The 26,123-nt window shown below is 39.5% G+C and overlaps 2 protein-coding genes across 2 annotated transcripts; both read left to right on the top strand.

The window, feature by feature from the left end:
- Positions 1–7,529: 7,529 nt before the first annotated feature.
- Positions 7,530–17,771, top strand: LOC120412961 (V-type proton ATPase subunit E). The gene is made up of 6 exons (XM_039573605.2): positions 7,530–7,625; positions 7,752–7,816; positions 15,051–15,263; positions 15,325–15,456; positions 15,518–15,712; positions 15,778–17,771. Exons 2-6 carry the CDS (start codon positions 7,784–7,786, stop codon positions 15,883–15,885), a joined length of 681 nt encoding a protein of 226 aa, XP_039429539.1. The 5' UTR covers positions 7,530–7,625; positions 7,752–7,783; the 3' UTR covers positions 15,886–17,771.
- Positions 17,772–21,024: 3,253 nt separating this feature from the next.
- On the top strand, positions 21,025–22,258 carry LOC120412988 (probable 39S ribosomal protein L45, mitochondrial). Its single transcript, XM_039573638.2, has 2 exons — positions 21,025–21,180; positions 21,239–22,258. The coding sequence occupies exons 1-2, from the start codon at positions 21,133–21,135 to the stop codon at positions 22,199–22,201; spliced, it is 1,011 nt and encodes a 336-aa protein (XP_039429572.1). The 5' UTR covers positions 21,025–21,132; the 3' UTR covers positions 22,202–22,258.
- The last annotated feature ends 3,865 nt before the right edge of the window (positions 22,259–26,123 follow it).

Below are 26,123 nucleotides of genomic sequence, written 5' to 3' on the forward strand. Positions count from 1 at the left end.
GGTTCGACGGAATATGCAGTTTGAATTGTCCGCGCGTGACTGCGGTGGCCCCAGCTCCTGGAACCAACAGGATGAGGTGGAATCAGCAGCTATTTTGAACCGGCCGCAGCGGATTCAACTTCTCACCTGGCAGGGCACTTCCGTGTTTTTAAATCACGCAGCGAGTTGAACACAATAACGGCCACGCAGCGCAGAATGAAGGACCGCAGAGGTGGGGTACGTACGCCGACGAAAACATCTGGAGGTACGGCGGTCGGGACCGGTACTGGCCGCAACGTTAGAGTTTGCTCCGACCGGAGCAGATTTGTGACGAATCTTGGACATGAATCGCGAGTTTGCTTCCAGATTCCAGATCGTTCCAGATTTCTATGACCCAGAAATGTTTATGGCTGCCAAAATTCGGAATCTTGACCGATTTTGGATGTCTTGGCCGCAAATGAAAGGTTAGAATGTCTACTTTACGATTCCGACTGGCAGAACCGGTTTTGGGCACTGTGGCCACCGGGAACCTGCTACAACCGAAAAAAGTCCTTTTTGAGGCCCCGACTTTGAGGACCTGTATCTCCGGAACGATAAGACATAGCGGGTTGCTTCCAGTTGCTTTTGACGGGTAATAACCTCAACTTTAAGCTCCCGTATAGATGATTTGTCAAAAGTGGACAACGGTTCCGTTAACCCGGAACATCCGAAAAACATGATTTTTACAGCTTTTGTTATAAAATCAACACATTAGTAAATTTTTTCAACCGGATTTTTTATAAATTATTACATACTACCCCTGACTGTTTGGGATCGTTCCGGCCAACTGTGGCCAATCCGGAACCGGTTCCAGGGTACCACCAAAACGGTTCCAATAATGGTATCGCTAGACCATGTTGCATATCAAACTTCATGAAATTGAAAATTATGACCATCTAAGGTCATGCCGATATCCTCTGACCCAACCTGGTTACACCGGAACCGGTTGCCAGTGGCCAGTGGGGGACACTTCCGGAGTATGCAAAGAACCCTACCATGCGACGTATCAAACTTCATGAAATTGAAAATTATGACCATCTAAGGTCATGCCGCTATCCTCTGACCCAACCTGTTCACGCCGGAACCGGTTACCGGTGGCCACGGGGGGACACTTCCGGAGTATGCAGGGAAGCATATCATGCGACATATCAAACTTCATGAAATAGCAAATAATGACCATCTAAGGTCATGCCGCTATCCTCTGACCCAGCCTGGTTACGCTGGAACCAGTTGCCGCTGGCCACTGGGGGACAATTCCGGAGTATGCAAGGAAGCATATCATGTGACATATCAAACTTCATGAAATTGCAAATTATGACCACCAAAGGTCTTGCCCACGTCCAAGCTTCCCTGCACCGTGCGGTATACGCGGTTCACTTGTACCTCGGTTTTGCTTTGCGCCTGCTTTGTTCGGTTTACACCCGACTCTCTCGAGCCGAGGGTATTTTGGTTCAACGTACCAGCGTGGTGCACGACAATCTCGGCTCGTCGCCTCGGTTGTGTGTCTGGCACTCACCCGAGGCATGAACCCAGCGTATGAACCAAGGTGCTTCACTCGGTACGAGCCGAGGTACGTGCCGTGGCACGCGCTGGCGGTACAAACCGGTTTCAATACCACGGCGCGTACCACGGCACGCTGGGTTCATGCCTCGGGTGAGTGCCAGACACACAACCGAGGCAACGAGCCGAGATTGTCGTGGTGCGCTGGTACGATGAACCAAAATACCAACACACAATGGGTTCAGGCTCGTACCGAAGCTAGAAAACCAAACCCGCGGTGTGCGTTGGCACTGGCGCATGGGAAGCTTGCCCACGTCTTTTAATCCAACCTGGCCACTGGGAGACAATTGCTGATGGCGATTTCCTCCGTCCCATCCTGATTAATTTGGAACCGAAAATGGGTTGGGAATGGAGGAAATTTGTGGAATATGCAAAGAACCAAGTTTGAAGTTTCTTCTCGAACCTAAGATTTAAAAGGTTTCAATGGGAAGAGCACCAAATCCTTTTTATTTTCCAAGGAACCTTCCATCCCAGGGTTCGGACTGACGACCTTTGGATTGGGAGTCCAACCGCCGCCAGCGACTTTGGAGTGTTGTTTGTACTTATAGCAGGGAGAAAACTCCTACATCTGGAATGATCAAATGACCGTACAACAACTGAGGCTGGAACCGACGTTCTTCTTCCTCATCCGATAGAAGGCGTGATGACACATTACTCGTCTTAAGAAATGTGAACGGGGTCGGGGACTGGGATCGAACCCAGGCCGGCTGGGTGAGAGCAATCACACTAGCAGCTACACAACCGAGCCCGATTACCATTCCGGAACCATTTCATTGATGGCGGTTTAAATTTTCTATAGTAGATAAATTTAGTTGAACCTTCCAAAATTACCTAACTTACAGACCCTCCGGAAGTGTCCCCCAGTGGCAACCCGTATCCGGTTCCGGCGTGAACAGGTTGGGTCAGAGGATAGCGGCATGACCTTAGATGGTCATAATTTTCAATTTCATGAAGTTTGATACGTCGCATGATACGTCGCAAGAACGCATACTCCGGAAGTGTCCCCCACTGGCCACTGGTAACCGGTTCCGGTGTAACCAGGTTGGGTCAGAGGATATCGGCACGACCTTAGATGGTCATAATTTTCAATTTCATGAAGTTTGATATGCAACATGATGGGTTTCTAGCGATACCATTATTGGAACCGTTTTGGTGGTACCCTGGAACCGGTTCCGGATTGGCCACAGTTTGCCGGAACGATCCCAAACAGTCAGGGGTAGTATGTAGTGTACGTATGTAATAATTTACAAAAAATACGGTTGAAAAAATTTACTAATGTGTTGATTTTATAACAAAAGCTGTAAAAATCATGTTTTTCGGATGTTCCGGGTTAACGGAACCGGTGTCCACTTTTGACAAATCATCTCTAAAGTTGAGGTTATTACCCATCAAACTAACTGGAAGCAACCCGCTATGTCTTATCGTTCCGGAGATACAGGTCCTCAAAGTCGGGGCCTCAAAAAGGACTTTTTTCGGTTGTAGCAGGTTCCCGGTGGCCACAGTGCCCAAAACCGGTTCTGCCAGTCGGAATCGCAACAACGAAACGAAGACCATGGCCAGGTTAAAATACTGAAAAACATTTTATTTTCGTGATCAAATATATGGGAAAACTTTTATTAAAACCACCAAACAAAATAATTCAGTAACCACCGGTAAGGTTGCCGGGTAGCAAATTGACAACCTAATTTGACAACGACCGGTGTGCGAGTGGGTGACTAAACTAAAATAGAAGCGTTACGGGTTAATAAAATAGCAACAATTTCCGCAACGCACCGGTAATGATGCTCTAAGGGTTACTTCAACTCTTTTTTGTCAAGTTTACCCATTCTGTAGGGTTAACACCGGTAGACTTGTAAAAAAGGGTGGAGGTAACCCTGAAATAGGGTCGGTTGGTCTACCTTATGTTGACAGATAAAGGGTAGACAGAACCCTTTTTGATGGGTACTTCTGATTTTGAGTGTACTCTTTTTTATTGTTTAGAGTTTCCTTGCACTGATTGAGACGCTCACACATATGCAAACCGATGTGGTGCATACCTACAACGTACTGCCTTGAACTCCAGATTTTGACATTTTGTGAAATCAAAGCTGAAGCTTTGGAGAAAAAGTCTGCAAAGAAAGTCAGTGGTGTCATTTACCATACAGTACAACCCCGTTTGTTTGACAGCAATTAATGATGGGATTGTAAAGAAAAACTTGAGAGCTAGGTCTAGATCTCATATGGTGGAGGGGGGGCTGACTTTTATGTGGCGTCTTCTGATCGAGGCAGCCTTTTAAGTTTTGATTTTCCCCCTTTGCATTTAGCTGGGACCATTCGAATTTCGGTGAAGGAGCTATTACCAGGGGTGCTCAAAGTTTTTGAATGGCGGGCCAAATTTGAAGCTCACATGAACATTTCAGAGCATAAAATAGAATTTATTTGAAAAAACTTAACATCATCAAAATCAAGTTGGTGAGAATCAGAATACGGCTCCTGCGAAAACTGTGGTGCACTGCAGTCTACATTCAGGTTTATTCTTGCAAGTGGCAATAGACTACGAGATGGCGTTAGTGTATCATCCGCCATGGTTTTACACACGATTTTCAAATTATTATGTTCTAGCTGCTACGTCTGTTGTCTGTGATCTTAACGATTTTTACAGTTTCCTGCTTTAAGACTAGTATGCAGATCGGAAGGAAAGGGGTCAAGAAACAGCTTTACGAACAGCAGAACAAAGGAGAGGGAGAGATTTCTTGGGGCTTTTCTTCACCCTCTCTGACTTGCTTGCGCTGCCGCTGCTGCCCATTTGATTTTTTTCTTGGCCGGTTCCTTCCGAAGTGCGTATACCGCTTTAATCAAATTCAAACGTTCTATAACTCATTTTCAAAAGTGTTGGATGAAAATTTTGACAAAATTTACTCTTTTCAATCACACCACATTGTTTCAATACGATAGATAGATTTGTAGAAGGAAGACACTAGTGGTTGCAAACGCATAAATTTAACCCTTATTTTTTAAATTATAAAATCAGTTACAAATGCGTCAAAGGGCCGTTTCACATGATCATTCAAAATGGGTCCGCGGGCCACAAAAAATCACCACGTGGGCCACGTTCGGCCCGCGGGCCATACTTTGGTCCCCCTAATTACACTATTCCACAAAATTCGATGACTTTTATTCTGACTGCTCCCTCTGGATTACTCTGTGACAAGACATTCTTCCAACCTTGCTTCCAACAGTTATTTTCAATACAAAAAAAATTAAAAGGCCACGAAATCAACATGTCCATAAAAAAAGTTTTTTTAAATCACACCAGTGCACTTAATTTTCAATCGCATGTTTAAAAACGTTACTTAATCCACCTTTAGGTGGTTGGTGCCTTCCTCGCACATTTTTATCAAAATATCTGAAATCCGGCCTCAAAAAAATTTCATTAAAAACACTAAAGTACTAACTTTTGATAGGGTTGTCAGATCTTCAATCTTTTAGGCTTGTTGGAAAGGTATTTTGATTACCTATCCAACGATGGGTTGCATGATAGATTCGGACAACTTTTTCATCAAAATATTTGAGATCCGGCCTCATAGGGATTTTATAAAGTTAAAGAACGAGAGGATAGTCCTCACGAAAAGAAACGTGAGGAAAGTGCTATTTTGCGAGAGTATAGTCCTCTCGTGTGTTCATTCGTTCATTGAACAGTTCATCCTATTGAGTGGCTTATATGGACAAATGACCGCCACTTAGTCACCGAACCATGGTGGCCCATACGGCAAAGGCACGGTTCAATATGCCGAAGGTCTTGGGTTCGAGTCTCGGTACCGTTACTTTTTTTTTCGATAGACGAACTTTTTTTGAAGATGAACCCATGAGTAAAGTACTCTCGGTAATTTCGGGATTTATCCTCTCCGTCCACACACAGTACCATTTTACTACCGAATCGTGCTCTTTATCCTCTCGTATGCCGATGCCCAGTTCTGGGTGTAGCCTTTCCTCATTGAAGTGAGGAAGGCAAAACCCTAGTTTTAAAGCAAACATTTTGTTTTCGGAACAGTAACTGTACATTGAAATTTAACAAAAATTCAAAATAAATATTTTTAAACTGCTTCAATCATGCTTCAAATTATTAGCAACATATACAGGAAAACGCCTTTTCGTTTTCAGTCGATTGCACGTCTAGTTCCATTGAAATTTTGCAGTTTTTAGAAAAAAAATGTTTTGTTCCCTGATTTTTCGAGCCGATTTTGAAAGGAGCCCCATAAACTAAAAAATATTTGCAACGGCCTAAAGTGCAACTATAATGATAAATCGTAGCAAATGAATATTTTCAACTATTATTCCTCCAATTGGGTACTAAAGCCCCATGTAAATTTTTATGTACAACGGTTAAAAACTCGATTAAAAACCATTTCTGATCACTTTTTTTCATTTTAATGCAGAAAAAAAAATTGACAAGACAACATTTTTTCGATGGATCAACTATGGTCCCCTTGGAACGAGCTGTCAAGTAGGAGCTTTTCTGTCAAGAAGGACCGCGAGGTTAATTTTTCAAAATTGATTTAAAATCCATTTTAAACTCTTTGTGGTCGTACAAAGGGTCATTGTACTCAGAAAAATAAGCTTTATCGCTGTAAACAATAATATCAGCAATCTAAGCTTCATTTTAGGACCCAATTTCAATAAAATAAATATTTGTGTCGACTTTTACATTACCGTCATCAGGGGTGACATTGGGTCTGGTGGGTGAGATTGGGTCACACAAAAATTCTGAAATTTGTATGACTCAATCTCACCCCCAGACATAATTTCACCTCTGATGACGATACCAAAAATATAAAGGTAAAAAAATAAGACTAAACCGAGAACTCGACGGTAACATTTCAAAAGGCATCATGTACATTTTGACATTTTCTGGGTTATTGCATATTCTGAAAGTACTCCTAATAAGCTACCTCTCCACCAAAAATGAGCAATAGTTACTTCAGTAAAGTCTGTTTAATCATGATTTTAAATTAAGTAACATAAACAAAATCTCTGCCATCAGCAGTGCCTGTTTATATAGCCCTGTCAATATGTCAAATAAAAGACTACATGAACCTCGTGACGAAAAAAAAGCATCATGAAAAAAGCGCCATGTACATTCGGCGAACAGGGGGCGACAGCAGGGTGATATAGACGTTGTTGATTTCAAAAGAAGTTATGTTTGTTTTTCTCAAATAAAATTACGGAAATAATGTTTTATTGAATTTGGATGATCAAGTATCAATAAAAAGCAACGTTTTTCATCGTTTGTTATCATTAGAACATCTTATTTTGCTTTTATATTAAAATCGGAATTGAAAATGGATGCTCAACATTCAAATGCGTTTTTCTCAAAACGCATAGTTTATCCAGGTTTTTAAGCGAAGATGGCGTTCGAATGGTGAACGTCCGAAATGTCAAAATCGCGCAGTAGCACCAACACTAGAAAAAAAATGTGGCTGTCATGCCATGGCACACTTTTTTCGTAATGTTGGTACCACTGCGTGATTTTGACATTTCGGGCGTTCACCTTTCGAACGCCATTTTCGCTTTAAAATCTGGATACATGATGCTTTTTGAAATGTTGACGTCGAACTAAACCTTAATTTTTAAAAATTATAAAATTACTTAACACAAGACTTAACAGATAAGTCAAAGGGCCATTTTACATGATCTTTCAAAATGGGCCCACGGGCTTCAAAAAATCACTTCGCGAGCCTCGTTTGGCCCGCGGGCCATACTTTGTTCACCCCTGAATGTACATATTTCACTTCTCTCTGCCATAATGCAGAATCACAATGCGTGATAATCGTGCTAATGGGGTTGCAGTGTGTTTCAGCAAGTGCTCATAAAAAGTCTGTAGTTTACACAAAAATCTGTAACTAGAAAAAGCTTTCGTGGCTGACAGAACGTCCGTGTCAAAAATTCTCTCTCATATTTTTTACCTTTGATCATGTGAGAAGTTGCTCATTTTAGTAGTGGAACAGAACAGCCGACGTACGGAGCAGCACCAGCAGCAGCAGCCAGTCCCGTGTACTTCTTTTTCTCCGGTAAAGTATCTGCTCCGGTGTTCCGGATTGTGGTCCACACACAGTGCGAACTGCTCCGCAAGCAGTGGCAATTCGACTTGGTTGGAGTTGTTTTTAACTCGTTCTTTTTTCGCTGCTTTTCCACAGGTGAACCCAGTCCGTACCAACCCGCTGCCAAAATGGCCCTGAGCGACGCAGATGTCCAGAAGCAGGTGAGTGGCCACTTCCCCCGACTCCGGGGCAGCCTTGTTGCGTAACAGTTTGCCCATCCGGGAGGGGAACCGTTTGCTGTGGATTAATTCGTGGAAAAGATTGCTCCTTCTTGGATGGGAAGACGATGAAAATTTTCATCGTAAGTGTTCCGGATGGTGGGGTGGCCTTCCCCGGGAGGGAAGCCACAATAAAATAAGTCTAGATTCCTTCCCGAAATGGTTTCTGGTCGAATTCCGGAGGATCCGACGTCGACGGAACAGTTTAGAAGGCAGAGTTCCTGCTGCTTCGTGGTCACGGGACCTGTCATGTGAAGTGACATCGCGCAAGCAAACACGACGATCTCCGTTGACCGTGTGTGTGTGTGCTGGTGATTGTGTGTCTGTGTGTTTGCGCAAGAAAACGAGATAAAAAGTGAAAAGAGCAAAGAAAAAAAAAGTTTTGCATCGACGAAAATTTTGCTCGTTTTGCGCAAATGCAAAGTGCGATACTTCATGTTCATGAAATTTTACTGGATGTAATCAGCGAGTTATCACAATTTCAAGTGATTCAAAGCTAGAAAATATCGCCTAAAACCGATTATGTACGGCCGTGATAGCAAAAGTCCAAAAAAGAGAGTCACATGACCACTAGCATCGCCATCAGCAGGCAAGGGCGGTAGCACCAGCCATTGTGTTATGTGATCGGTGCTGCCGGGCTGTACTGTGGCGGTATGAACAGGTGCGTTTCCAATGCACGTTTGTTATGATTGTAATCATGATTTTGTGAAGTTTTAATTTAAATATGAAATGTATTTGAAATGCAAACAGTATTCAATTTTTTTTTTATTTTGTGGAATAAATAACATAAAACTATTTAAAAACTATCAAACTGACACTAATATAAAAAAAAGTTAATCAATCTACCTTTAGGTGGTTGGTGCTTCCTCGCATTTATAAAGTAAATACACTACATAGTCTCAAAAAAGTTCATAAATAACACTTATTTTTATCAAAATATCTGAGATCCTGTCACAAAGAATTTGTATTTAAAAGTACTTATAACTTTTGATAGGGGTGTCAGATCTTCAATCTTTTAGACTCGTTGGAAAGGTATTTTAATTACCTACCCGGACAACTTTTTCATCAAAATATTTGAGATCTGGCCTCAAAAAAGTGTATAAATAACACTAAAGTGCTCATACCTTTCTTACAATATATAGAATGACGGGTTTTCTTACAAAAACCACCCTTTTAACAATCTTCCGAAGCTTACCTAAAATCGTTTTTTTTTAACATAACTTTTGAAGTACTTTTTTAAACTTCATAATATTAACTAGAATCTTGTGGGACCCAAAGACGGATGGAGTGAGCCCAAAACGGTCCAAATCGGCCCAGCCAGTCCGGAGATAATCGTGTGAATATTTTTCGGTGCACGGACTTACAGACATAGACACGCACAGACATTTGCTCAGAATTTGATTCTGAGTCGATATGTACACGTGAAGGTGGGTCTACGAGATCAAATAATGAAGTTCATTTTTCGAGTGATTTTATAGCCTTTCCTCATTTAGGTGAGGAAGGCAAAATTGTGGAGGAAACAGGTATCGCCCACCTAATAGAATTTCGGAAATTTGTCAAGAATTCAACGACAATGTATGATTTTCGGTTCGAAATGTTGTAAAAAGTTGATAAATTATTTGATTTTAGTTTTCCACAAGGTTTGTTTTGCATACTAGTCCATTTGTGTAGGATTTTTTTTAATGAGGTGCTCTGAAGTGCCTATTTTCGACCCCCTAAATCCAATTTCTCCATTTTTAATGTATTGGAAGGCACGATTTATGAATTGTTGTTACATATGGGGTCATCTACGTTCGCATGTTTAAGGCTTTCTAGTCGAAAATTTACCAACACATTCACACTTCTGAGTGCCACAGAAGCTGGTTTGTTTGCATCAGATCTGCTTTCTCTTTCCAGCAAAAGTTTTTTTTTGTCATGCGAGTTTTATCTGGTTTTTAAAGACCTACCGCTCGATGACAGGTAACATATTTTGCAGGGACAATGACAGCTTGAGCTCGATCTTTGTTTGCATCAGGACACTGTGACGAGAAGTTCCTCATTTTTGAGTTTTATTTTTTCTTTTTTTTTCGTTTTCACTGGGATTAGAAAGCCTTATTAGGTTTTACGCCGTGACGTCATTTGACAGCTCGCGTGCACTGTTTACATGGTATTCGTCGATTTTCGACGAATTTCTCCGAACAAAATCAGCTACAAATATTTAAAAAGTAGAAAAAAAATTATATTAAAAATCCATTTTTTACCGAGCCTCGTAGCCTAATGGTAACGCTTCCGCCTCGTAAACGGTAGATCGGGGTTCAAATCCCGGCTCGGACCAACACAACTGGTGATCTTTTCTCTTCTGGATTCGATTGCTTAGTAAAGGGAAGGCAGTATATCATCACAAGCTGGACCACGGGATTGAAACTCGTCTGAAAAACCTGTATCATTTTCTCAATCAAAACGGTGGCGCCGCGTGGTGGTAGCTGCCCTGTTTATTACACTGTGAAATTATCCATGGCTAATCCAAGGAACCAAAAGGTGACAACAGAAATGTCCGCCCAAAAGGGGTGCTGCAAAAAAACTCCTTATTTTTTAAAAATTTCCTAACAAATCAGCAACGAATTACAAGTTTGATAGTCGAACAACACTTAAAAGTTGGTTTTGTTATTTGTTTTTGCAAAACCGCATATTTTTTAACCAAAGTGCCAAAAATATTCGTAACTACCTTTTGCCTCTTGGTGGCGCTTTGTGTTAGTATGTGTGTGGTCGATATTTGCGAACGTGCACGCAGAACACAGAACAGTGAGAACTAGCGAAAATGCCTCACTTTCTTCTGATACAAGTCGCCATATTGAAATTGCTTGAAGATTCATACCCGTGGCTGGACCTAATCATGACACCTTAGGGAGGCGACCTATGGTATGTTAACATCAACCTAAACATTGTTAACATTAAGTTAAGAAATAGCCACTGAATCTGCTTTGTAAATGTGGCCCCGATATTTTTCATGGGTCATGGGAAAAATTACTTTATTTTTACCTAAATTAAAATTTAGAAATTCAAGCATTCAATAACTAAAAATGTATAGCTTTATATTTCAGAAATTCAAGTATTTAAAATAATCAAGAATTTAATAATTGCAAAATAAAAAAAAAAGATTTTTTACATTCAATAAAAATTCAATAAACTTAAAAAAAATCATAAATTCAATATTTAATAAGTTATAAAAATGTTAAATTGAGAATTTAAGAATTGGGTCCGCACATTACGCTTGAATAGAGTCCTGAAGCCCTGTCAAGACAATTGTCATGTAAAATACTTTCTGTCAAGAAAAGACGCGAGATTGATTTTTTTCAAATTGATTTTCAAATCTATTTTAAATCCTTTGTGGTCGTAAGGAGGCCAATTTACTAAGAAAAATAAGTTTTATCGTTGTGAACAATAACATCAGCAATTCAAGCTTTATTTTAGGACCCAATTGAAGAATTTGAGAATTTAAGAATTTAAGAATTTAAGAATTTAAGAATTTAAGAATTTAAGAATTTAAGAATTTAAGAATTTAAGAATTTAAGAATTTAAGAATTTAAGAATTTAAGAATTTAAGAATTTAAGAATTTAAGAATTTAAGAATTTAAGAATTTAAGAATTTAAGAATTTAAGAATTTAAGAATTTAAGAATTTAAGAATTTAAGAATTTAAGAATTTAAGAATTTAAGAATTTAAGAATTTAAGAATTTAAGAATTTAAGAATTTAAGAATTTAAGAATTTAAGAATTTAAGAATTTAAGAATTTAAGAATTTAAGAATTTAAGAATTTAAGAATTTAAGAATTTAAGAATTTAAGAATTTAAGAATTTAAGAATTTAAGAATTTAAGAATTTAAGAATTTAAGAATTTAAGAATTTAAGAATTTAAGAATTTAAGAATTTAAGAATTTAAGAATTTAAGAATTTAAGAATTTAAGAATTTAAGAATTTAAGAATTTAAGAATTTAAGAATTTAAGAATTTAAGAATTTAAGAATTTAAGAATTTAAGAATTTAAGAATTTAAGAATTTAAGAATTTAAGAATTTAAGAATTTAAGAATTTAAGAATTTAAGAATTTAAGAATTTAAGAATTTAAGAATTTAAGAATTTAAGAATTTAAGAATTTAAGAATTTAAGAATTTAAGAATTTAAGAATTTAAGAATTTAAGAATTTAAGAATTTAAGAATTTAAGAATTTAAGAATTTAAGAATTTAAGAATTTAAGAATTTAGGAATTTAAGAATTTAAGAATTTATGAATTTATGAATTTATGAATTTAAGAATGTAAGAATGTAAGAATTTAAGTATTTCAGAATTTCAGATTTTCTGAATTTCAGAATTTAAGAAATTAAGAATATCAGAATTTAAAAATTTAAAAATTTAAGAATTTAAGAATTTAAGAATTTAAGAATTTCAGAATTTAAGAATTTAAGAATTAAAGAATTAAAGAATTAAAGAATTAAAGAATTTAAGAATTTAAGAATTTAAGAATTTAAGAATTTAAGAATTTAAGAATTTAAGAATTTAAGAATTTAAGAATTTAAGAATTTAAGAATTTAAGAATTTAAGAATTTAAGAATTTAAGAATTTAAGAATTTAAGAATTTAAGAATTTAAGAATTTAAGAATTTAAGAATTTAAGAATTTAAGAATTTAAGAATTTAAGAATTTAAGAATTTAAGAATTTAAGAATTTAAGAATTAAAGAATTAAAGAATTTAAGAATTTAAGAATTTAAGAATTTAAGAATTTAAGAATTTAAGAATTTAAGAATTTAAGAATTTAAGAATTTAAGAATTTAAGAATTTAAGAATTTAAGAATTTAAGAATTTAAGAATTTAAGAATTTAAGAATTTAATTCAATTCGGTTTTATTGGTGAATAATCAAGATACAATAAGTTCTTTTGAGGTTCATTACAGAGTTTTGGAGTTCCTTTCAGCTGTGTGTTACATCATAATCCATTTTCGAACAATTGTTGCTTGTAGTTAAAGGGTTACCGAAAGTAAGAAAAAGATAAGAAAAAACTTACTAAAATTGCAAGGGAAAGGGGATAGAAATAGAGAAAGCTTAAAACTAGATCACAATTTTTTATCCTTTATAGATGTGCTTGATCATCAGCTCCCCGAGGGCCAGAAATTGCTCCGCCTTGTTACGGCAGGTCCGAAACCGCGTCATCATCTCCCCCGCGAGAGCAAAGAACTCCGGCAGGGTGAAGAGGTCTTCCCCGGTGACTCCTTGCTGGGTCGCATCGCCGCTACCGGCAGCGACCACGCTCGCAAACGACCGCCCCCATCCAGGAGGGAACGCTGGGTTGTCCGCTGGAACCGTACGCTGGCCAGCTGCAGGAACGGCTGCGCTCGCACTTCGCTGAGGAGGGTGGGACGCTGCTGCTTTCTTCTTCCTCTTTTCCTGCTCCTCGAGGTAGGACTTCCTCCGCGACGCATCCGCGGCAATTACCGGTATGGTTACCGCCGCAGTTCGCGCACTTTACGCGCGGCTTGGTTTGTTCTGCATTTTCCCCCAAGATCGCCTTTCGTGGCAGTGCGCACACCTCCGAGAGGTGTGACTCACCGCACTTCACGCAGCGGGGCCGGAGGTTGCAGTTCCGCGAGCCGTGGCCGAATTTCTGGCATCGGTGACATTGCGCTGCGTCCGTCGGATTTTTTGAGTAAAACCGCCAGTTTACCCAAAAACCGTCCAACGCCTTAGTCCGCCGCAGGTCTTGAAGTTTGACGGTGCCGCGATCGAAGTACAACAGGTACAGTGTGTGTGTACCTGTGACTGTTGTCTTCCGCGAGAGGACTTTTATGTCTCGCGGCGTTATTCCGACACCCGAGAGGTGCTCCTTGAGGACGGAGGTCGGGCGGTCTTGGTACCCCTGCAAGACGATCTTAACAGCGGTCTTCTGCACGGGGTCGAATGTGTAGAATTTGAAGTTTTTACGCTTCAATTTCTCCCCAACCAGGTCGAAGTTCTTTTGGTCAAACGTGAACACTTGCACTGACGATTTACCTATTTTGAGGCAGTACACGAGGCCTTCCAGCTGCTCGTCAACATCGTCCGCCAACGTGTGCAAAACGAAAATTGGTGGTGGTCGTCGTTCCTTTGGAGTAATTACTTTTTTTGGCGAAATCACTTTCTTCCGTGCACAACCATCGTCGTCGTCGTCGTCGGTAGTGCTACCGTCGGTGTTGTTGTTGTTGCTTTCCTCGTCACTCAGTCTCGCGAACTTGTTACTGGTGGGAATGTTGGCGGATGTTGAAGCGCCATCGGTCGACGGATTGCCGGAAGTAGCTGAACGGAGCTTAATAGGGCTGCGATCCTGGACGCGGTAATTAGCGTGAAATAATTTCGGGTCGAATCCTTTGGGCGCACACACTCCCCGGCGCGATGGCGGACGACGCGGCGTTGGGTTGTTTACCTTTTTGCACACGGCCGGTAGATGAACTTCGCGGGTTTTTCGAGGCCGCACTCGAACTGCCACGGCCACGGCCGGCCCTTGGCATGCTGGTGGAGCAAACTCGCGGCTAATCCCGGTAAATTACGGCGAAAAATTTCGAAAAAACGATTGAGCACTGAGCACTTGACTGCTGCTTGCACTCGTGCGTACACGGAGATGTATTTTAAGAATTTAAGAATTTAGAAATTTAAGAATTTGAAGATTTTAGGAATTTTAAAATATTACAATGTAAGATTTTTTTATTGATTTATTTTAATTTTTGTTGATGATGATAACGATTTTTGAATTTTGAGTTTCGGAATTTTTAAATTTTAGAATTAGATTTTAATGATTTTCAGAATTTTAAAATTTGAGTTTTTAATTTTTGGATTTTTACATTCGGAACCTTTGTTTGAGCAGGTAGTCTACAAATATTTCCGCATCAGGTCGAAAGTCAAAATAATGATTTAAGACATCCGGAACTGGCAATGTTATTTGAAATCTAACCCCTTTTTCATACATCAACATTGTTTGTTTGAATAACTATTCAACAACTTTTAGCAAAATTTTTAGCAGTTTTTTATGCTCCCTGTTTTTTTTTTTTTTTGAAAAATTTTTAAGAAGGGGGGACTTGAAAAAAAATCATTGGCCATATGAGTGCAAAACAACTTCAGCTTTACTCAAAATGTCTCCCTCTTCCCTTTCCGCCCCACGCCACGCACGCCCCCCGCAGATCAAGCACATGATGGCCTTCATCGAGCAGGAGGCCAACGAGAAGGCGGAGGAGATCGACGCCAAGGCCGAGGAGGAGTTCAACATCGAGAAGGGCCGCCTGGTGCAGCAGCAGCGCCTCAAGATCATGGAGTACTACGAGAAGAAGGAGAAGCAGGTCGAGCTGCAGAAGAAGATCCAGTCCTCGAACATGCTGAACCAGGCCCGTTTGAAGGTGGGTTGGTTGCGTTGCGTTGATTAATTCTCGATTAAAACGATCAATTCTTGCTTCGCAGGTGCTGAAGGTGCGCGAAGATCACGTCGCCAGCGTGCTGGAGGAGTGCCGACGTCGGCTGGGCGAGGTCACCCGCGATCCGGCCCGCTACAGCGAGGTCCTGCTGGCGCTCATCACCCAGGGCTTGCTGCAGGTAAGAAGACGCTCAGGCTTGCGCGAATACACGGGGAGTTGATCTTGATTTGTTGTTGTAGCTCATCGAGGCCAACGTGGTGGTGCGCGGTCGCCAGGCCGATGCCCAGCTCATCCAGAACGTGCTGCCGGCCGCCGTCGAGAACTACAAGAAGGCGTCCGGCAAGGACGTCGTCGTCACGCTGGACACGGACCACTATCTGCCCGAGGGTTGCACCGGCGGAGTCGACATGATCACGCAGTCCGGACGAATTAAGGTAATTGAGAGCGAAGATCGTTGAAAAAGGGAAGAATTTCTTACGAATTTTGATGTTTTGGGCAGATCTCCAACACCCTGGAGTCCCGACTGGAGCTGATCGCGATGCAGCTGATCCCCGCGATCCGTAACGCCCTGTTCGGTCGCAACATCAACCGCAAGTTCACCGACTAAGCAGCTCGTTTTTCATCACATACACAGTACAGTTTTTTCCGCAAAATATTTCGTCATTTTTCCTGTTCAAAATTTTTAAACCGCCAGAAATTCAAGTTTATGCTATCGCAAACGGAAAATGGTACATACACCTACACAGACACACACGCAACTTACAAGCAAAAAACCCCCCATTAATGTTAAAAAAGCGCGCGGTCCTCCGGTGGCCACGGCCGGGAATCCGGAAAAGGCACGCTCGCGCGTCCAGTCGTCACTACTCAAAACCCCCAAAGCCGTTCTGGCTGTTGAAGCGCGCCGCCCGAAACGCCATCCACCATCCGGGGCCGTGCCGTGTGTTTCTTGGCCGGAACTTGGTCACCGTTGGCGCCGTGGCGTTCCCTTATTTCTATTCTAGGTTTGTTATTCTTACTTAGTTTGTAAGCGCAAATGTTTTTTTTTTAGTTCTCAGATGCATGATTTATTAGGATTAGACAATGGCAAAACGTTAATTATTCAAATATATACAATATTTTTTTGTTAGAGTCGTAAGGTTAAGGCAACGTTGTTTGGACAAACACTAACCTACTTTCGTAAAAAGCGCGGAATAAAAACATTCCTTCGTTTAATGTTTAAAAAAACTATTTGGCACCTCGTGTAGAGAGAGAGCACCACACTACTAACCCCCCACAGAAAAAAAATTATCTTGATTTCTTTATTGCACCACACAAGCTAGACAAAATTCTCGGTTTGATTAGACTTTCGATCGTCTGTAGTTGTTACCCACGAAAAAAAAAGAGGAAAATTTATTGAATTCAAGTCATTTCGGTAGACGCTGCTTGAGAAATTCGAAAAAAAAAACCAAGCCGATTCCTTTCGCCACAGCATCTTGCTTTACTTACACCGGATTTCGGTTAAAAAAATCCGCTGAACGTCGAAGCAATGGCGTTTGGAGTTTGGCTAGGAAAGCGAATTTTCTCTGCACCAAAATAAAAACATCTTGGTGAAGCAGATTCCACAAAAAAACGTGTGTCGTTGAAACATCTTTGAAAAGTATCGGTGGATGTGTTACAAACAACACCAAAAAGGGTACGAAAAAGCACAAAATCGCGAAAAGAGAAAAAAGTGTGTGGCAAAAGTTCTCAATCAAACCGACGCGTCCTCGTCGAGGAAGAGTGTTGAAAAATAAAGAAATCAGTATTGCTTCAAACCTTTTGTTTTTCTTTAATTTTTGACTTTCCGTTCAATCAACACAAGTTTTAATCATGAAATAACTAGACTTAACCGTAAGAATGCTAGTAAAAAAACAAACAAGTATATAAAAGATAATATTATTAAAATATATAAATAGATATTGTTGTAATCGTAATGAATATAAATAATAGTTAAAGAAACAGATACTTTAATCTAAAACAAAAAAAAAAGATCAATAATACATCATAAAAATACAAGCAAAAAAAAAACACCTAAGCTTAACAACATCAAAGCTGCAGTTTGGGAGATGCTTTTCGTGAAATTAGCAACAACAAGAAAAAAGATGTCAAAGTAGAATGGACCACCTTAAAAAAAAGAAAATCCGGTAAAGACGCGAATTATACTTTGAATAGTCGAAATCATTGAAATAGACAACCAACAACAAATCACCTTAGGCGTTAATTGTACAATTTGTGAGCAAACATAAAAAAAACAGGCACACTTACACAACACATGCAAGGGTCACACAAACACACACAATTTCATCAAACAGACAAAAAACTACAAAAACAAACTATTTAATGGAGCTATTGTATGTGGAGATTGAAACCAGCTGTGTAAAAGTATATAAACAGGACAAAATCATTAAATAAAACAAAAAAACACAAAAAAATCAAGTGGTATGGGATGAAGAACCGATCCTGTAGGGCAGAAGAGATTACAGTTTTTTTTTGCGGTTAGAACAAACAAAGAAATGCCTTTTATCTGAGTGATAGAAAAAAAACTATCATTTGATGATTCCTGTGCTTGCCAGCAAGAGGAAGAGAATGCTCTCACTCCTTCTCTTTTCCTCGTTCGCGAACACTCTCCGAAGATTTTTTTGTTTTCTCTGAAAACCGCAATGAGAACGCGAGAAGATTAGGAACCGACCACATATTACAAGACATATTACGTCCCGTTAAGCCGCGTTGACAAATTTTGTTTTGTGGAGGCTTTTGTGGCTACGCTCTATCGAGGGGGAATGATTGTGAATGCGGAAATGAGAGAGAGAGAAAAAGAGAATGTCACAGAGGATTGTGACAACACGAGATAGAGCCCGGTACAGTCTAGTCTCTATTATCAGAAGTTTTGATTATCCGAAGGTTTTTATGGGAATTCGGATAATCGATTTTTTATTTTCTTATTTTTAACATAAAATTTGATTGGTTGATTGATTGTCTATTAAATTACCAAATGCATTTTCTCAACATTCATCACCGCCATCTTGGATTTAAACTGTTTAAATCGTCTTAGTTTCAGATTTATACTTAAGCTCGACAATTAAATATAAGACAACAACCTTTTTTTTGTAATTTGATTATCTGAAGTGAAATAGGCCCTATTTCAATTTTTCTGTACAATGGTAAAAACACGATTAAAACCATTTCTGATCACTTGTTTCATTTTAAAGCAAAAATATAATTAAATTGACTAGACAACAGCTATGGTCCCCTTGAAACGAGTGGTCAAGTAGGAAGCTTTCTGTCAAGAAGGGCTGCGAACGAGGCTGCGAATAATTTTTTTTTTAAATTGAATTAAAAATCATTTTTTTCCAAAATCCTTTGTTTCGTGATTGTTTTGAGCAATTTTGGTGCGAGTTTGTTTGTTTGTTTGTTTGCGGTAGTGTAATAGCTCCTTCAGTGTATGAAATTTTTCAGTTTAAGTAGTTTTAAACACTTTTGTGTAATCAGAGTCGAACTGAAAAAAATATATGAAAAGGTACGAAAACGAACTCAGCAATTTTCAATCACAGTGTGTGCAAAACCCGTCCCAGTCACGGAAATTTCTAGCAGAGTTGGTTCTGCTAGAATCCTGCTAGAATCATTCTAACAGGCCTGCTAGATTTCTGTAAGAATTTTGTGAGAACATTCTGACAGAAGCAAATCTGTCGAAAATGATGTCATTTTCGCCAAACCACGTTGGGGCGAATGTGGTTACCACCAACCATTTTGTAATTTAACTTGTTCGAGCAAGTTAACTTTTTTGGGAAGTTGCCTCGGAAGAAGCATAATTTTGGTAAGTATGCACATTGATCAACTGGAGAACAGTAAATTAAAAATATTCCACTTATTATATTTTCAGGAATTTCATCGGGACGAATTCCCTTGATAAAAGCTCAAAATGTCCCCGAAACGCGGAATCCAGATCGCTGTTCACGGTGGCTGGGGACACAACTCCCCGGAGATGTAATCGACGAAGACACGTGGAGCATCCCAAGAAACAACCAAGTTCCAAATGTTCCACCACGGAATTTTCATCCCCTCGATAACTCCAAGTCGTTGTGTGCCCACTTCCCCGGAAAGTGGAGACAACACCTGCAGAAAAAGAGAATAAGCGTCCTGTTCAACTCCACCAGAATACGTGAAAAAATGTCCAAGTAAAATAGTGAAAAGTGTATGCATGTGATTCGAATGAATAAACATTTTTGCTAATTTGTTTTATTCGCTAGACAAAATCTAGCAAAAATCCAAAACAAGTCTTTTCACCCAAAAAAAACACCTATCCGTTCTATTCTAACACAATTCTAGCAGGATTCTAGCAGAAAATTCCTGCCAGCAGGATTGTCACAGAAATCTAGCAGGATAGCCTGTCAGAATAGTTCTAGCAGCGTTCTAGCAGGATTCTAAGAGAACCGATTCCCAGTCACGAAAAATTCTGGCTGAGTTTGTTCTGCTAGAATCCTGCTAGAATGATTCTAGCAGGCCTGCCAGAATTATTTAAGAATTTTGCTGGAATGTTCTGACAGGGCGAAATCTGCTAGAATCCTGTAAGAATTTTGTTAGAACACTCTGACAGAGCAAAATCGGTCGAAAAATACGTCATTTCCGTTGAACCGCTTTGCCATTTCCACACACCCATCTTGCGAGCGAACGTTTCGCACACGTTTTAATTTGTCTTACGATCGAAGAAGATGTCATTCCTTCAACCATCCGTAGTTTGGTAAGAATTTTATAAATATTTGTGACTTGACATAATTCAAATTGCCTTACTTAATTCACAGGAACTGGATCCAGGCGTATCATCGTAAAAAATCCAGACTTCTTGCGAAAAAACGACGATGCCAGCTCGGTGGCCAAGAACGCAACGCAGCGATGCCAAATCTTCCGTCCAATAAAATCAACTGGAGTGAAGGAATTGAAGCCAAAACCGTTGGGGGCCGAAATTTACAATCTTCTGTACTGGACAAATGGATAGCATCGCATTGGTGGAAGGTATCTTCTTTTAGTGGTGCGAATGTGACAAGTTATATTTATTGTAAAATTACAATGTTAATAATTGTGAGAAATAAAGTTGTTTAAATATTGTTCTTTTCAGCTAGAATACACCTAGCAAACAAAAATGAAATGATTCTTTATGGATATTTTGTACCTTCGCTATTCTAACAAAATTCTAGCAGAATTCTAGCAGAAAATTCCTGCCAGAAAATTCTAGCATGATTCTTACAGAGTTCTAGCAGAAGACCTGTCAGAATACTTCTAGAAAAATTCTGACAGGATTCTTACAGAACCGGTTGGTTTCGCCGGCTCCTGCTAGAACCGGTTATTGCATTTGAGCTAGAATTCTTTGAGAATTCTTGCAAAGTTTTGGCAGGATGATGGCACAGTTCTAGTAAGATTTTTTTCGCTCTGCTAGAATTCTGTAAGATTCCTGTGAGAACGCCGTGACTGGGATTGATTTCGCCGGCTCCTGCTAGAACCGGTTATTGCATTTGAGCTAGAATTCTCTGAGAGTTCTTGCAAAGATCTGGCAGGATGATGGCAGCGTTCTAGTAAGAATATTTTCGCTCTGTAAGAATTCTGTAAGAATCCTTTGAGAACGTCGTGACTGGGGTACGGTGTAATTTTGTGTAATAACACGTACACGCGTGTAATTTTGAAATTTTCAGTACTTGAGTCAAAAGCAGCCCTGCAAGGCCTGCATGCAAATTCGAGAATCGATTCTCGAACGCGAACCGGTTCACCCGTGGTACCGGTCCAGGGTGACAGTTCGCTGCTGTCACGAGTCACAACATAAACATCGGACTCCGTGCTGAAAATCATGGCCTCGATTACGTCCATCAGCCGCATTGCTGTTAAATTTCTGCAGGTAATTCGATAAAAAGTGCAATTTATAACCATTTCTGATCGCATTCCGTTGCTTACAGCTGCCGCAAACGGGATTCCTAGCGCCATGTCTGCAGAATGTGGCCGCCCAGCAGCAGGTTCGTCACCGGCGCACCAAACACTGGGACCCCAAGTGGAAGCGATTGCGTAAAGAAAAGTTTGTCAAGATGGAAATTCCCAACCTGAACGAGGACGTCAAGACCATGAGCCAGGACGAGATCAAATCGCGCATGAAGGAGCGTGGCCTGTTGCCGCCGAGGCCGTGGCTGGAACGGCCGTTCCACATCAGTTGCACCGGGGGTGTCTTTGAGCCATACATTCCGCCGGAGGGTGATGGAAAAATGTCCGCGGTTTCCAAGGAGGGGGCCAAGCAAAAGTTCGAACAGCTGGAGAAGAAAACCAAGTCGATGATGGCCATCCGGAAGATTCGCAGCTACGACGACGATTTCGAGCCGCCGGAGTTTGCCGGTTACGCGCAGGACATTTACATCGACACGCACAACACGTTGGCGGCCAAGAACAAGTACAAGCTGCGGGAGATCGTAACCGAGCGGGCTTATCCGGAGTTGATCCACAACGTCAGCGATAAGACGATTCACTGGAAGTTCCTGAAGTCGCTTGAACCACCGCGGGTTGTCCACGCCCGGTGCACGGACGTCATCTCGAAGGACAACATCTTCGCCCAGGTCACGGTGCGGTTCCACAGCCAGCAAATTCTGGCCATTTACGATCGGTTCGGTCGGTTGATGCACGGCTCGGAAACGATCACCAAGGATTGCCTCGAGTACGTCGTGTTTGAGAAGCACGTTTCAAACGAGTACGGCGTTTGGCGGTTGCACGAAAAGATCATTCCCGACTGGATGCCGCCCAAGTCTCCGGCTTATATCACCTATCGGGTGGACGACGAGCCGCCGAAGGCCAAGGAGGCGAAGCCAGAGGAGGCCGGGAAAGAGGTGACGAAGGCGGACGAAGTGCAGGGCGAGAAAGTGGCCACCACGGCGTAAAGTGGGTGTGTAATTGTTTGTCGTTTAGTAGATTGGTTCAATAAATTGAGAGACCAAGGTAAAGATCTTTGGAAGACTTAAATTAACAATCCGAAAATCCTGAGTTTATCTGGAGAACTGAGGACCTGTGTTAATTTTTAAAAGTTTACAGAAGTGTCAATCAAATTGTTCGCTGTACAGCATTGCCTTGGCCTTCTCTGCGAGATTCCTACTCAAAACCAGGTGTCTTGTTAACTTTTCGCGAAAAAACAAAATTTCCTTCGGATTGAGCATTGTAAATAAATTAGAGGAACTTTTAATTTTTATATTTCATCTAAAAAAAAAGGTGCAGGTGGTTATGTTCTACATGACCAATATGACAAAGAACTTTGTACAAAACTCTAAAAAGTAATTCTATTTTTATTTATATTTTTTAATTCTTTGCCAATTTATTTAATCATTCATATTTAATTCTAATTTAATGTTTCCAATCATTGGCACCTCTGTGGAAATAAATTGCCAAAAAAAAACGAAAATATTGTCAAAACAAGCATAATTCGGAAATATTTAATTTTCAAGGGAAAACCTTATGGGACCACCCTAACGAATTTCGAAATTTATCCAAATATATGTTTTTTTCATGTAATTTTGCCCGCTGAATCTGAATCTGCCTTCAGAATTGACCCAAAGTGTCGAAAAATCGATTTAAAAAAAATTATCATTTAAACCCAAAAAAAAATGGCCATTTTCATTACCAGTTTAAAAAACCATGAATTTTGATACCCATATTGCCCCAAGTCGTATGGTTCCGTAAATGTCCTCCCGGTAGAACCTTCCCTTAGGGTCATGGCCACTCCAGGCAGTGGCCAATATCCTATAAATGTCGTCCCAACCCCATTGCCCCAAATCATTCTGGTTTTCCGGTGACCGTCCTAAGGGAGCGTTCTTTTATTACGTAACGCAGTTAGGGGGGGGAGGGGGTGTCAGTGTTTGTTACGAAATGTTACGAAAATAGGGGGAGGGGGGGAGTGCTGAAAAATTCTGTTACGTAACGCAAAATTTTCATAGAAGAATTCTTGAAAAATTGCAAAAAGACCTTGCGTTACGCGTTACAGGGGGGTAGGGGGGGTCGCTCATCTGTTACGATTTGTTACGAAGGGGGGGGGAGGGGGGTCAAAAATCCCAAATTTTGCGTTACGTAATAAAAGAACACTCCCTAACAATCTTCATTAGAACAGAATTCCTCCCAATTTGGTGCACAAACTGTGTCTTTCAATGTGTGCGTGTGTGTGTGTGTGAGCAATAAAATTACCACCGTGGATCCGTCTTTGACGAAACCTCCGTAGGCACTGAAATTTTCTGAGGCTAAGTGCTAGCTTAAATAGTTCGCATGAAATGTGGCATCATTCTCGCGTGACAGCCGGGATTTTTCCTGCATTCATTTTTTATTTTCATCTTAACTTTTTAATACTTTAACAAAGTTTTATCAACTTTGTGAGGTAGTCTACTTGCAATTTAAGACTTCCCCTTTCGTTTGGTGGATAAAGCATGCAGATTGCTTGAATTGGGTGGAAGATAAAAGCGTTTAAACAATTACACAAATCGTTACACTCTCGCTCTGGGTGCAGAATAGTTGTCCGCAAAGTGGCCTCAATTTAGAACTGTCAAAGCGGAACCAATTAACTGTTTGCAAAATGATACCAAGAAATGGCAAGTATTGTAATCGATCTATAATTTATTTTGTCAGGATTAAAAAAATTACTCCAGCTTTTGAGGTATTCGAAGTCAACAAATCTTAAAATACAAAGATACATAATCTCGGAACTTCCATTCGGTTGTTCTTCTGGTTCACAAAATTCCACCCACTTCTGACGCAATTTATCGTCACGTGGAAAATAAAAAAAAGCATATTTTGGCTGCCCATCGTTTAGTCTACGAACAAAAAATGCGCGAAGCACTTAATTTTTCAGCGAAAACTTTAACATCAACAGATTCAAAATGTTTCAGAACAAGTCACTTCAGCAGCAAAAAATATGTCACGCTTGAGCTTGAACAAAGCCTTCTACTTTGTTTATGTTTACAGTAGTAGTGCACTTGTAGTAGTGAGGAGCAGTTGGGAGCATTCGAAAATCACGTTACGAATTCTGTCTTTTCAGCACCCAGCTCTCGCTTCGCGAAATTTTGGATTGACACCCGTAGACAGTACAGATTGTCGAGGGACCTTGACAATCTGTAGTAGACAGTGCCCTTAGGACAAAGTTCTTTGTCAAAACCATGAATTTTGATACCCATATTGCCCCAAGTCGTATGGTTCGATAAATTTCCTCCCGGTAGAACCTTCCCCGGGGCAATGGCCACTCCGGGTGTGGCCGATCCTGTCAAAATGGGTGCGGGACATTTCGCCGATGGTCATTTCGCCGAAGGTCATTTCGCCGAATGTCGTTTCGCCGCATGGGACGTTTCGCCGAATTGACAAATAATCGTATAATAAATATATAAAATGGACACAAATTGTATTAAAAAAGTATAATGTCCCTAAAAGGTGATTTTACAATCTTTTTTTTAAAAAAATATTTTTTTGTTTCTTAGTATGTTATTTTTATGCATAAACAATCGCTTAAAAATAATCTAGTTGAAAAAAAAAATCTGCGAGTTTTTGCATTCTTTCAAACTTAAGCAGTTATTTAATTTCAGCATATAATTTCTGTGAGTTTTTGCATTAATTTCTGTTAGTTTTTTGCATTCTTGTTTTAATATATCATTTGAATTATTTCTGTGAGTTTTTGCGTTGTGTTAACCATGAGCAGTTCTTTTAATTTTCTGCTTATAATTTTGATAAATTTCTGTTAGTTTTTGCATTCTTTGTTTTTTAAGCATATTATTTGTATAATTTTTGTAAGTTTTTATATTCTTTCCAATATGAGCAGTTCCTTTGACTTTCAGCATAACATTTTGAAAAAATGCCGGTAGTTTTTGCATTCTTTGTTTACTGAGCATATGTTTTAAATTATTTATGAGAGTTTTTGCATTCTTTCAAACATGAACAGTTCTTTTATTTTCTGCTTATAATTTTGAATATTTCTGTTTGTTTTTGCATTCTTTGTTTTTCAAGCAAATTATTTGTATAATTTTTGGGAGTTTTCGCATTCTTTCAAACATGAGCAGTTCTTTTGGTTTTCAGCACAACATTTTGCAAAATTACTGTTAGTTTTTGCATTCTATATTTTTGGCATACTTTTCAAATATTTCGGTGAGTTTATACATTATTAGTTTTTTAAGCATATTATTTCTATAATTTTTGGGAGGTTTTGCATTCTTTCAAACATGAGCAGTTCTTTTGATTTTTAGCATAACATTTTGAAAAATTTCTGTAAGTTTTTGCATTCTTTGTTTTTTTTAAGCAAATTATTTGTAAAATTTTTGGGAGGTTTTGCATTCTTTCAAACATGAGCAGTTCTTTTGGTTTTCAGCACAACGTTTTGCAAAATTGCTGTCAGTTTTTGCATTCTATATTTTTGGCATGCTTTTCAAATATTTTGGTGAGTTTATGCATTATTAGTTTTTAAAGCATATTATTTCTATAATTTTTGGGAGGTTTTGCATTCTTTCAAACATGAGCAGTTATTTTGATTTTTAGAATAACATTTAGAAAATTTTCTGTTAGTTTTTGCATTCTTAATTTTTTAAGCAATTTTTTTGTATTATTTCTGTGAGTTTATGTATTCTTTGAAACATGATACGTTCTTTACTTTTTTAAATTATTATATTATTATCTTGCCACTCCTTCTCAAGTTTGCATGACTGAATTACATGATGGCACTGCAGCGAACAAATAGCATAAATTATACAAAAAAGTTAATTTTTATTCAATTCGGCGAAACGTCCATTCGGCGAAATGACTTTCGGCGAAACGTACCATTCGGCGAAACGACATTCGGCGAAA

The sequence above is a fragment of the Culex pipiens genome, chromosome 3 (assembly GCF_016801865.2).
Source record: "Culex pipiens pallens isolate TS chromosome 3, TS_CPP_V2, whole genome shotgun sequence".
NCBI classification, from domain to species: Eukaryota; Metazoa; Arthropoda; class Insecta; order Diptera; family Culicidae; genus Culex; species Culex pipiens.

Bases quoted from the DNA above. Each gene is read 5' to 3' on its own strand.
- LOC120412988 (XM_039573638.2), top strand. From the start codon at position 21,133: ATGGCCTCGATTACGTCCATCAGCCGCATTGCTGTTAAATTTCTGCAG. The intron at 21,181-21,238 runs GTAATTCGATAA...CGTTGCTTACAG, and splicing joins TTGCTGTTAAATTTCTGCAG to CTGCCGCAAACGGGATTCCT.
- LOC120412961 (XM_039573605.2), top strand. From the start codon at position 7,784: ATGGCCCTGAGCGACGCAGATGTCCAGAAGCAG. The intron at 15,264-15,324 runs GTGGGTTGGTTG...CTTGCTTCGCAG, and splicing joins TGAACCAGGCCCGTTTGAAG to GTGCTGAAGGTGCGCGAAGA. The intron at 15,713-15,777 runs GTAATTGAGAGC...TGTTTTGGGCAG, and splicing joins CGCAGTCCGGACGAATTAAG to ATCTCCAACACCCTGGAGTC.